Source organism: Hippopotamus amphibius, chromosome 16 (assembly GCF_030028045.1).
Source record: "Hippopotamus amphibius kiboko isolate mHipAmp2 chromosome 16, mHipAmp2.hap2, whole genome shotgun sequence".
Taxonomy (NCBI): Eukaryota; Metazoa; Chordata; class Mammalia; order Artiodactyla; family Hippopotamidae; genus Hippopotamus; species Hippopotamus amphibius.
The window spans coordinates 52532909-52545266 of record NC_080201.1 but is presented as its reverse complement, the minus strand read 5'-3'; the positions used below and the strand labels follow the sequence as shown (position 1 = coordinate 52545266).

The window sequence follows — 12358 nt, the reverse complement described above, 5'->3', positions numbered from 1 at the left end:
TTGTATGTCTGAGTATTTGTATCTGTATTTGTGTTACTCTAGTTATTCAAGTTTCTTCCTATTCCTGGTGACCACCTGCCTGTGCATGTTTGTAAACATGTTCGTACCTGTGTAATTTTGTATTTCTCTGGGTCTGAATTTGTGTCTCTGTATTTGTGACCAGGTGTGCCGTGAGTATGTCCATTCATTCATGAGTCTGTTACTTCGGAGAGGAGGATTACTGTGACTACCTATGTGCCTATTCCTCACTAGGGGTTTCAGTGAGTCTGCTTTTCTTTGTTTGCCTGTCTTTTTGTCTATGTATATGTCCTTTTCTTCCCTCTTTAGTGAGGGGGAGAACACCAAGACTCCACCAAATCCTTCTTTTTTACTGGGGAAACTGAGTTGCCAGGGAAAGGGGCCATATGACAGCTAAGTGGAGACAAGAGGAGACAGAAGCATGGTTACAAAGTTTTATGTGATATGAACCCCTTGGAGGTGCCAGAGTCCACACTCTGTTTAAGGGGCATGAGGGAATGGCTCAGGGGGGCAGTATGGCCCCAAAGGAGGTGGAGATTGTCCTCTAGGGAAAGGACGCATCCTCAATGCATTGCATAGGCTTGAGGGGGCACCCCCCACATGAGGGGAAAAGGAAGCAGAGGTGGCTAAGAAGGGAAAGGTCACACAGGATAAAACTATAAGGTTAGAATCTTGGAATTGTATCTTGGAATTCTAAACCTGTAGACCTTTAGAATCTGAAAACATGTGAATCTTAGAACTATAGTGCCTAGACTCTTAAGACATAGAACTGTGAATTCTTTGCCCCGTAAGTAAAATCCTAGAAAGACATAATGCAGCATAGAACTTAAAGGTGTCCAAAATCTTAAACTATTAGAACTTTGGCACCTGGTTTTTCACCACCAACTATAGAGTCTTATAGATGCTGAGGATCCAAAATCTTGGACCAATAGGATCGAGAGTGCCTTGGAACACAGAGCAGAACAACATGAGAATCTTAGAGTTTAATAATCTAGAATCTTGAAGCATATGATCCAGAATCTTAGACACAGAGAATCTGGGTTCTTAGACTAGGTCTTAAATCATCACATCTTAGAACATTAGACTTTAGAACCTCCATCTTTAGGCTCTAAGAACTTTTGAATCGCAGATTCTAGCATTTTAGATCTTTAGGATCCAGAATCTCATAACAAGAGTTTCGAGAATCATAAGGCCTTAGAAGCTTGAGAAGATCAAATCTTGAAACCTTATGATCTAGAGTCTTTCAGCCAGAGAAGTTATACTCTTACGAGGCTCAGAACATCAAATTTTAGAACATTAGACCTTAGAACCTCCATGTCTAGAATTGTAGAATTTTTAGAGTTGTAGAATCTTATACTCTAAGGATTCAGAACCCTAGAAAAATAAAATCTAGAATCATAGAGCGTTAGATCCTAGAATTAGAATCTTAGAGCTTTAGAACCTAAAATCTTGAGGGCTTTATCAAGAATCTTAGAACCAGAAAAATCTAGAGCCATAGAATCTCAGAGCCTTAGAATATAGGCCTTGAAACTTCTATGTCTAGAACCTTAGCACTTTAGAATTAGAGACTTTGGAATTTCAGGTCCTTAGAACCAAAGACTCATCTTTGGAACTTAGAACCTCTGAACCTAGACTCTTTAAACCTTAGAATCTAGAATCTTGGAATGTTAGACCTGGGAGGACCCTTAGGGATTGCAATTCAATCCCTTCTGTTTACACGTGGGGACACTAAAGTGTGGAAAAGGGAGAGGATCTGTCTGGGATAGAAATGGAACAGGCAGGAAGAGAGCGTTATTGTTGGGGGTAAGGCCTGGAGTGGGAAAGTAGTGGGGGGGGTCCCCCAGTGGCAGTGCCTAGCTTGGGTCCTGAGAGGGAGTACCAGGTGGAGGGTTGTCTCAGGCGCCATCCTCCTGCCCTGGGGGTGCTGGGGAGCTCCCGTCAGCAGGCAGGGTGGGGCCAGGGGCTGTAGAAGGGCAGAGGACATAGCGTCCGGCAGGATGGACCTCAGCGGCGGTGAGGCAGCTGCAGGAATCCTTAGGGTCAGGCTGAGCTGGGGGGTCAGCTCCTCCAGCCGCTCCACGTGGTTCGGGATGATCCCCACCTTCATCCATGTTGACATAGAGGATTTCGTCTGGCTCCTGGGCAGGGGGCAGGGCCTTCAGCGTATTCTCCAGATCTTCCCGTAGCTCTGCAAAACTCGGCCGGTCTCGGGGGTTTAGCTCCCAGCACCGGGACATGAGGGCATACCTAGGGCAGCAAAATGAGGACTGAGAGACCGAGCAGGGGCTCAGAAGGGGAGCATTCTGGGACTCTGGGGGGCATTTTAGGACATTCAGCGGACTGGGGGTATTTCAAGGGAGTGGAGGGAATTGTAGCAGTTTGGGGGGCATCCATGGGGATGTGGCAATTCTCAAGAGTTTCTGAGAGGGGCTCTTGGGACACTCAGGAACTGGAAGAAGTCTTGGGAAATCTCTCTGGGTATGGGGTGATGTTCTAGTGAGGGTTTGCTAGAGTAAAGCTTCCCAATGTGGCCCTCCAGAATAGACTCTAGCATCAAAGTTTTGCAAGCTGTATTGGTTTAAAATATGCACTCAGGGACTTCCCTGGTGGTCCAGTGGTTAAGACTCCATGCTTCCAATGCAGGGGGCGTGGGTTCGATTCCTGGTTAGGGAACTAAGATCCCACATGCTGCGTGGTACGGCCAAAAGATTAAAAAAATAATAAAATAAAAATAAAATACATACTCAGGGAATTCCCTGGAGGTCCATTGGTTAAGACTCTGTGCTCCCACTGCAGGGGGCACAGGTTCCATCCCTGGTCGGGGAACTAAGATCCCACATGCTGCATGGCATGGCCAAAAATAAATACAATAATAATTAAATTAAATTAAATTAAATTAAATATGTACACAAATTCTTTGCCATTCCTCCCTTCAAAAGATGGAGCCTAACTTCCCTCACTTTGAGTGTGGGCTGGATTTAGTCACTGGATTCTGACTCGACAACAGTGATGGTGTGTGTGGCTTCTAAGACTAGGTTGAAAAGGTACTGTGTTCCTTCCTTGTTCTTCCTCTTGGAATGCTCATCTGGGGGAGGCCAGCTGCCATGTCATCAGGAAACTCAAGCAGCACTGTGGAGGGGTCCGTGTGGCAAGGAACTGAGGCCTCCTGCCACAGCCATGTGAGTGAGACACCTTGCAAGCCATCTTCCAGTCCCAACCTTCAGATGGCTGCAGCCCCAGCTGACATCTTGCCTGTAACCTCATTAGAAACCCTGATCCAGAATCATCCTGCTAAGCTGTTCCCAGACTCCTGACCTTCAGAAACCACGTGAGGTACTAAATGCTTGTTGTTTTAAGCTACCGGATTTGGGGAATATAGATAACGAGTACACCAGCCATGCAGCCTTTGGCAAATAATTTTCCCTTGATGCGGGCCTCAGCTGCGTCACCTGCACGTGGGAAAAATATTGGTGCCAACCCACCTCATATGGCTGTAGTAAGGACCAAATGACTTAATGCACGCAAAGCACTTAAAACCGTGCCTTCTAGTAAATTCTATGCAAGTGTTAGCTATTCTTACTCCCCTGAGCTCTTGGAGCACCCAAGGAGGACCTGGGGAGTCTGAAGCCCCAGGCTGTCCCCTCCTGACCCAAGCAACATCTTCTCTTTACCCCCAAAGTGCTCTTCTCTGTGTGTTTGATGGGATGGCAAAGCTTGACAAACACCACCCTAAAGGATTCTGAGAACATCTCAGAGGAGCCGGGAGAGTTTGGAGAAGCTCATTATGAAAGTTTTGCAGAGGGTTCTGGTTGTTGAAGAGCATGTGGGAGAAGTGTGTGTGTGCTCAGGAGTCTGGGAGGAATTAGAATTCTTTGGGAGCGGGGACGGGTTGTTATTCACTGCCCACGGATACCTGGCCAGGGTCGGGGAGCTGATCCAGCCTGTGTTCTGCACACAAAGTAAAGGAGGAAAGGGCACCTTTTGCTAATTCGTGCCTCATGGGCTAATAGTGGTTCTGCAGAGCATGGGTGAGGGGGGCAGGTGGGTTCCTGAACAGTCTGAGGGATTCTGTGCAGGTTTGAGAGGTCCCTGGATATGTCAGGGCCATGTGGGGTGCTCAGGGTTTTGGGGTAAAATCTTAGATGGGGGAGGGGGTCCCAAGGGTCCTCACAGTCCATCCAGACAGTCCACAGGCTGCTTCAGGCGGTTTCCCTGGCGCAGGTAGTCGTAAATCTCGCTGTTCTCCACTCCTGGATATGGGGTTTGGCCTCGTGTGGCAATCTCCCACATTGTCACCCCAAAGGACCACTGTGGGGGGCAGAAGGGAGACGATAAGAGGGTCTCTCCTGCACAAAGATGCCCTCATCCAACACACAGATTCATGGCTACACCCACACTTACGTGTACACAGCTATCTTTGTGGTGCAACACAGCTATTCACAGAAACACTCTGGTACAGGTACACACTTACGGAGGCAACTTGTATGCGCACATAGAAGTGCTCACCCATGCACACATTTATACACTCCATGGACACGTGGACTCGGGTCACCCCCCCCACACCCTGGCTATACACATGTATACACGTACCTCTGCCTCTCCCAACCTAAACTGTCTACACATCCCATGTAGCAACCTGTCACCATGTACACACGGACCTGTGCATACCCCCAGCATGTCCACACCACCATTCAGACGCCCACCACACATGGTCCACGTGGACGGGCCCCTGCGCAGGGAAGCCCTTGCATCCCCATGATCCCAGGTCTGGTGTGAGATAATCAGGCCACGCCCTGCCCCTGCTTCCCACTCCTGCCAGGGGCACACATACCACATCGCTCTTGCTGGTGTAGACGCGGTCAGCCAGACTCTCGATGGCGATCCACTTGACTGGCATCTTGGCGATGCGTCCCTGGCGGTAGTAGTCCCCGTTGTAGATCTTCTTGGAGAGCCCAAAGTCCGCCACACACACTGACATGTTCTCATTCAGCCTGCCAGATTGGGGAGAGGAATGGGGTCACGGCATCGGCCCCCCTCCACCAGGAAGCCTGCCCTTACTCTCAGACGTGTCTCCATCTCCTGCCCTGGCTGTCCTGCTTGGGGGTGGGGATCTGTCTTCCCCCTTGCCCCAGACTGGGAGGGAACTGTGGTACTTCTTATACCCTCTGTAAAAGTTGGGTAGGAAAAGGGCTCCTATGGGCCTTCCCAACTCTGGCTTTTTGCCAGATTCTAAGGTCCTTCCCAGGCTCCTCGGGTTGGATTCTCTGATTTTTTTAACTGCTTTTTTCAAGTAGACTATATATACAGAAACATGCATAAATCTTACATGAAGAGCTTACTGAATTTTTATCAACACACCCATGTAACCAGGACCCAGATTAAGAAACAGAACATCGTGAGGCATGTGTGCAATGGAATACCACACAGCAAAGAAAAAGGGCTACTGATACGTACAATGACATGGACTAATCTCAGAAACGTCATGCTGAGCAAAATAAGCCAGACACAAAGGACTCAAAATTGCAATTCCATTTACATGCCGTTTAAGAACAGGTGACAGAAGTTGATGGGCACAGAAGACCAGAAGAGTGGTTTCCCCTTGGGGGCAGTGACTGGGAAGGGCAAGAGAGAGCCTGCCAAGGGCCTAGAAATGTTCTTTATCTTGACCTAGTGGTGGTTGTTTCCATGGGTCTATAGACATGTAAACCTTTACTGAACTACACGCATAAGATGTGCATATTTTAGTGTATGTAGAATAGACCTCGATTTTTTTAAATGAGAGAGAAAGAAAGATTATCAGTCCTTTCTTCCTAGGGTATAATTACTCCTCCTAGGTTGATCAAGATCTTCACTTCTAACAGCATGGATTACTTGTGCTTGTTTTTGTGCTTTATATAAGTAGAAGATTCCCTGATTCTTCCATCTGAGTTCCTGGGATTCTATTTTTTTCATAATTGATGATTTCTACACAGGGTGATGGACTTGGGCAATGGCCAACCACAACAGACCCTGGAGGCTCCTCATAGGCTAGGAGTTAACCTTTAACTGCTGTGTCCGTGGTGGGGTGGTCCAGAGGATCACAGCAGGGGATGGAGATGGGTGATACTCGGGCATCTAAGCTGGTGGCTGTGGAGCACATGGGAAGCTTGGGGTAGTGGCTGATTGCCAACTGGTAAGGAAGTATTTTACTATTTTAACAGCTTAACAGAAAGTGTGACGGGTGGATAACAATTGATTGTCCACTCTGATTCTTGGTGCCACTGTTACATTGGGGGCTTGACTAGGATTAGCCTAAGTTACAGAAATAAAAGAATTTCCATTTTGACTGAGTCTATTCGTGCCTTTAGACCTACTTTCCAGTTTATAGGAAATAAAGGGAACAGAAGAACAAGCCAAATGCCACTACAAGGAAACAGACACATCTTATACATGTGACATCCTACAAGACAACTGGCCTGATCTCTTCCAAAAGAAAATGCCACAAAAATATACGCAGGTAGTGGCGGGAGGGTATCCTAGATTAAAAGAGACCAAAGGGGTATAACAACCAAATGCAATGTGGGAACTTTGCATAGATTCTGGTTCGGGGGAAAAATAGCCCTAAAAGACATTTTGGAGGACAATTACTGGGATTTGAACATGGATTGGATAGTAGATTGTGTTACGGAATTATTGTTAATCTTCTTAGGTGTGATAACAGAATTGTGATTGTTTAGGCATAAGTCCTTATTTTAGGAGATACCTATTGAAGATTTAGGGGCGGAATGTCACCATCTCGGCAACTTACTTTCAAATGGTTGGGTGGAGAGAGAGAAAGACAGAGAAGAGAGGGAAAATGTGGCAACCTCTCAACGGAGGATATATGGGTGTTCACTGCACAATTCTTTTAACTTTTCTGCAGATTTGGAATCTTTCAAAATAAAAAGTTGTAGGGGGGTGGGGGTGGGGGTGGAATTCCCTGGCAGTCCAGTGGTTAGGACTCTGCACTTTAACTGCTGAGGGCCCAGGTTCAATCCCTCGTCTGGAAGCTAAGATCCCACAAGCCACGCAGCACAGTCAAAACAAAAATTGGGGGCGTGGGAATAAAGACATTTGTAAACATTTGCATGTCTTACAGAAGATTCTCTGATGCTCTTTTCTTTTTTTTTTGGCTGTGATGTGTGGCTTGAGGGATCTTAGATTCCTCACCAGGAATCAAACCCGGGTCCTCAGCAGTGAAAGTGCAGAGTCCTAAGCACTGGACCTCCAGGGAATTCCCAAAGATTCTCTGATTCTCCAGCTCTAATTTCTGAGTCCAACATTGTAATGAGACTAATATTCTACACCTGGGTACACACACACACACACACACACACACACACACACACACACACACACCCCGCCCCTGCCCTCACCTTAGCCCTGGTTCTGGCCTATTTACGGCTTGTACGTTGGCAGGGGGTGTGGTCTCTTTATCCAGTGGGGCCCCTCCCCAAGGGTAGCCCCAGGCAAGACACTCAGCATGGAGGGGGACAGAGATGAGGCTTAAATGTCACCACCCTCATCGGTCATGCCTGCCCTCTTGCTCACCTCATGCTACTTCCCGAGCCCACGGTCTTGCCTTGTCACAGTATTCCTTCAGGATCTCGGTTCAGGGCCTGCCTCCTCCAGAAAGCCAGCCCTAGCCTCCTCGCTTCCCTCTCTGTTCCCCTCCTGAGCCCTGACCTGCCTGAAGGGCATGTGTGTGTGTCTAGCGCCCTCTTCCATCCTGGGAAGGAGGGTAGGGGGGAGTGGGGGTGGTCCCTGAAGGAGGGGGATTCCTGGAAGGTTGGACACTCACATGCAGTTCCTGGCGGCCAGGTCCCGGTGTATGAATCTCTTGGTACTCAGGTACTCCATGCCACTGGCAATGTCTGCCATGAACTTCACCAGCATCTGAGTAGGCAGGAACTGGGGCGGGGGCGGGGGGGAGGGCAGGAGGGAGCAGAGGTCAGCAGAGTCCCCGAGATCCATCCCTTCCTCCCTCCTAGCTCTGCACCGCGATGCTTTCCCATGGCTTTGCGAATTAAACCCCACCCCTTTCCAGCAGGGCCCTGTGTCATCCCTCCCTGCCTTCCTCTCTGCCTTGAACTCCTACAGTTCTTGCCCTTGACGCGGGCTCCAGTAGGGAGCCCCCTTTCTGGTCTTTAAACAAGCCACGCATGTTCCCACCTCTGAGCCTTTGCACACGCTATGCCCTCCGCTGGGACTGCTTCCTCCCAGGTCTCTCCACCTCCCACCAGCTGGCTCCTCCTTCAGGGTCCCCTCCTCGGTGAGACCTTCCCTGTTCACCCAAACTAATTGCCTGGCCTCCCTGTCACTCATCCTGCTCTAGTTCCTTCCTAGCACTTAAAGTATCTTGCTTATTTATTTGTGAACTTGTTTTATTGCCTGGTCCCCCCACTGGCAGAAAGCTCCATGAAAGCAAGCTCTTGGTCACCTTGGCCTTCCCAGTGTCTGAGCAGCGCTGGGTACCTGGTAGGTGCTCAGCTAACACTGGTGGGCCAGGCAATTAAATGTCCTCACCACTGGCTGGTCCCCGAGCCGGGAATAGAGAAGGAAACTGTGTAGGTCTCCATGTTTCATGAAAGGTAAGATGACCACGGGTGCGGGGAAGCCTTCTCGTTCAGAACCCTGGAAACAGACGCCTGAGTGCCCCCAGGCAGCCCTGTCACTGGAGTTGGGCGGAAGGGGAAGCTAGCCCCTCTCCCAGCTCTGTCTCTCCCTCCCCCTCAAGTCTGGCCTCCAAACTGTTGGGGAGCAGGTGTGGTGGTGGCAAGGACCTAGCTTCAGAGAAGCCATTTCCAGCACTGTTCCCAGGGATGTTTCTCCAGCCCTCCTGGGGACCTCGGCTATTTCTGGAAAAGGTCAGAGGTCACATTCCAAGCTGAGGGAGAGAGGAAGGGGGGAGCTTGCTGACTCTCAGGGAGGGAGGAGGAGGAAGCCTGGAGGTTTGATCTTCCCAGTGCCTGAGGGAGGGGTCTTCCCTTTGGTGCGGCCTCCACGGGGCCTGTCGACCCCCTAAGTCTGCCCCTCCCTCACCAATGAGCCTCATGACATTGGGGTGGTCGAATTCCTTCATGCAGACGGCTTCACTCAGGAAATCCTCCAGCTCCGACCTAGTGCAGATGGCAACTGGGGGGGAGAGAGGAAGGCGGATGAGGAAGAGGGGAGGGGAGGGAGGACTCTCATTCCTCTTCCTCTTCCTCCTCCTCACCACCATCAGCACCTTCTTTTTCATCAAATATGATTACTAAGTACAAGGTGCTGTACTCAGCGCTTTATATTAACTCATTTAATCCTCTGAGGACCTTCTATTACTTTCCCCATTTTAAAGATGGGGAGACCAAGGCACAGAAGGGTTAAGAAACCTGCCTAAGGGCACGCACAGCTTGCAAGAGGACTAGGCAGTGTTCAGGCCCAGGCAGTCTGGCTCCGGGGTCCATGTGTGCACTCCATGCTAGGCTACTTCCTAGCACACTCCCAGCAGCCCTGAGATCCATACGATTGTCCTTGTTTTACAACTCAGGACACTGGCTCATAGAGGCAAAGTGACTTACCCAACGTCACACAGCTGGGACTCAAACCCAGGTCAGGAACATAACTTGTGTTGACTTAAAAAAATATGTATATGCACCATGTGAGAGTTGTGAGTTAAGTATTATTTGGGGCAAAATGAGGACAGCAGCACCGGGCCTAATCTGAAAATTAGCGCCTGGAGTGGCATATCAACAGGAATTTTTGTCTGATCTGGGATGAGACTCCCAGCACCGTGGGACAAAATTTGGTCATGAAATGTCTTCCAAATGTTGGTCGAATTCCTGACCAAGAGGAGAATATCTGAGAAATGGAATACTTCCTGCCATATCAGTAAACAAAGGATGTCACAGTCATCAACAGTTGCAGCCCTCCTATATGAGCTGGTGAGCCAAGGGAAACTCAGGGCTGAAAAGAATACCTGCCATGTAGTAGGCCTGGGGAAACGCAGGATGTGTCAGGATACCAGTCCCGGATAACTGACGTGCGTATCAAAGGTATGATTTCAGTGAGCCCAGACTCTTGCATCTTCCCATATATAGAAAAGTGCTAAATTCCTTAACTTGAGATGTCTGCTTTTCTTTAATTAACAATAATCTTTTGATGTTCCAGACTACCTGTCCTTTGTTGCAAAACTCCTATATATCCTGGGTCCTCTCCTCGCCTCTTGGAGCAGTTTCTCAGAGCTATCTGAAATGCTGTCTCCCAGGCTGCAGTCCTCATTTTGCCCCAAATAAAACTTAACTCGCAACTCTCACATTGTGCATATATATATATTTTTTGCCAACACCTGGTATGCAGGAGGCACTCAATAATAAATGAAGGCATGAGTGATGACTCCATCACTGTGATTCTGAAAGGATCATTCCTCCCTTACCTCCAGCCTGACCCTCTAAGCTTCATCCCTGTGTGGAAAGGACTTGGCCCTGGACTTCCTGCGCTTTGTGAGCCTGGACTGGCTCCTACCCTCTCTGATGATGTAAATAATATGGTTTTATTTCACATTAATTGTGGGTACTATGTGCCACTCCCAGCATTAAGTGCTTTGCTGCACAATACCCTACGAGGTAGGGACATTATAATCCTTTTTTCCAGATGAGGAAGGGAAGGCTCAGAGAGGGACAGTCACTTACCTGAGGTCACACAGCTAGTAAATGATGAAGCCAAGTGTGCCTCATTCTGGACCTTGCCCTGCTCTGCTATGTATCCCAGGGAGCTGGCCCCTGAAAACTACATTTCCCAGGCTCCCTTTCCTGCTGTTCCCTGTTTGACTCTGCCAATGGGAAGCGCTGATGGGAGATTGGCAGGTGTGCAAGAGGAGGGGAGAAATCAGAGCATTTCACCCTATCTCTTTCTGCTTCCAGTATTGCCTTGATGGTGGCTGTGTCTCCTTTGTGTTTCAAGCTCCCATGAGGTAGCCCTTAGCTCTGTGATTCTTAAATCCCATCGGGGGGCCTGGCTGTGGGCTCTGGTAAAACCACTTCCTCCTATGCCCTTCAGGCCTGGGGGTGAAAGGGACACACTGCTGCTGCTAATCTCCAGGTTGTCTTACTGCTCCCAGCTGTTCCTTTAGTTTTCCCTACACCTTTGTAGTAATCTCCCTGTATTAAGTTCCTTCTGTTGAAGTACCTGTCCAGAAACACTGAGATTCTGTGGTTACCTTTCCTGTTCTTCTGCCTCCTTAGGGGCCCAGGGAAGGGGCCCGAGGTTAAGGGATGGGGACCCCCCATGTTTGCACATGCATGTACAGACTCACTCTTCATTGTCTTCACAGCCACCTTGAGGATGGAGTCATCCTGGTTGAGCTGGCCTTCCATCACAGCTCCAAACTCTCCTGTAGGGGACCAGAGAGAGAGACCTTGCGGAGGGGCGTGCATAGGGACTGCATTTCCTGTGGTTGGGTGGGGATGGGGAGGTGAAGGACTTCTTCATGGTTCAGGGAGATGTGTGTGTGTGTGTGTGTGTGTGTGTGTGGGTGCGCGTGTGTGATGGGGGGACTCACCCTCTCCCAGGGTCTTCCCCAGGGCCACCTTATGCCGGTCCACCATCACATCCCGCAGCTTCTCCTTCAGCTCTTCACTGATGCCCAGGCTGTTCACTGCATGGGGGGTTGGGGGGGATACAGCCATGGAGCAGGGCTGACATCCAGGTGCCACTTGCCAATAGGGGTACAGACGTGCCTCATTTTATCGCGCTTTGCTTTATTGCACTTTGCAGATACTGTGTGGCAACCTTGTGTCCAGCAAGTCTATTGGAGACATTTTTCCAACAGCATGTGCTCATTTCCTGTCTCTGTGTCACATTTTGGTAATTCTCACAATATTTCAAAACTTTTCATTATTATTGTATTTGTTACTGTGATCTGTGATCAGTGATCTTTGATGTTACTGCTATGATTCCCTGAAGGCTCAGATGGTGATTGGCATATTTTAGCAATAAAGCAATTTAAAATTAAGGCATGTATTTTTTTTTTTACAATTTGATATTTTTTTTCTTATTAGTAATGTACATATGGCAATCCCAATCTCCCAATTCATTCCCTCCCAACCTCTCCCCCCACCCCTGCTTTCCCCACTTGTGTCCATATGTTTGTTCTCTACGTCTGTGTCTGTATTTCTGCCTTGCAAACCAGTTGATTTGTACCATTTTTCTCTATTCCGCATATATGTGTTAATATACAATATTTGTTTTTCTCTTTCTGACTCACTTCCTTCTGTATGACAGTCTCTAGGTCCATCCATGTCTCCACAAATGTCCCAATTTCGTTCCTTTTTACAGCTAAGTA

At 48.7% G+C, this 12358-nt stretch overlaps 1 protein-coding gene across 3 annotated transcripts in view; it reads right to left on the bottom strand.

Annotated features, from left to right (window-relative positions):
- Positions 1-438: 438 nt before the first annotated feature.
- AXL (AXL receptor tyrosine kinase) overlaps positions 439-12358 on the bottom strand; it is a 31013-nt gene continuing 19093 nt past the window's right edge. For all 3 annotated transcript variants that reach the window (XM_057711829.1, XM_057711830.1, XM_057711831.1), the window contains 8 exons: positions 11576-11671; positions 11330-11407; positions 9079-9171; positions 8563-8684; positions 7838-7947; positions 4850-5009; positions 4190-4326; positions 439-2265 (listed from right to left, as the gene is read on the bottom strand). In XM_057711829.1, coding sequence (XP_057567812.1) covers positions 1914-2265; positions 4190-4326; positions 4850-5009; positions 7838-7947; positions 8563-8684; positions 9079-9171; positions 11330-11407; positions 11576-11671 — 1148 coding nt within the window. In that variant the 3' untranslated portion in view covers positions 439-1913. The remainder of the gene's footprint in view (positions 2266-4189; positions 4327-4849; positions 5010-7837; positions 7948-8562; positions 8685-9078; positions 9172-11329; positions 11408-11575; positions 11672-12358) is intronic.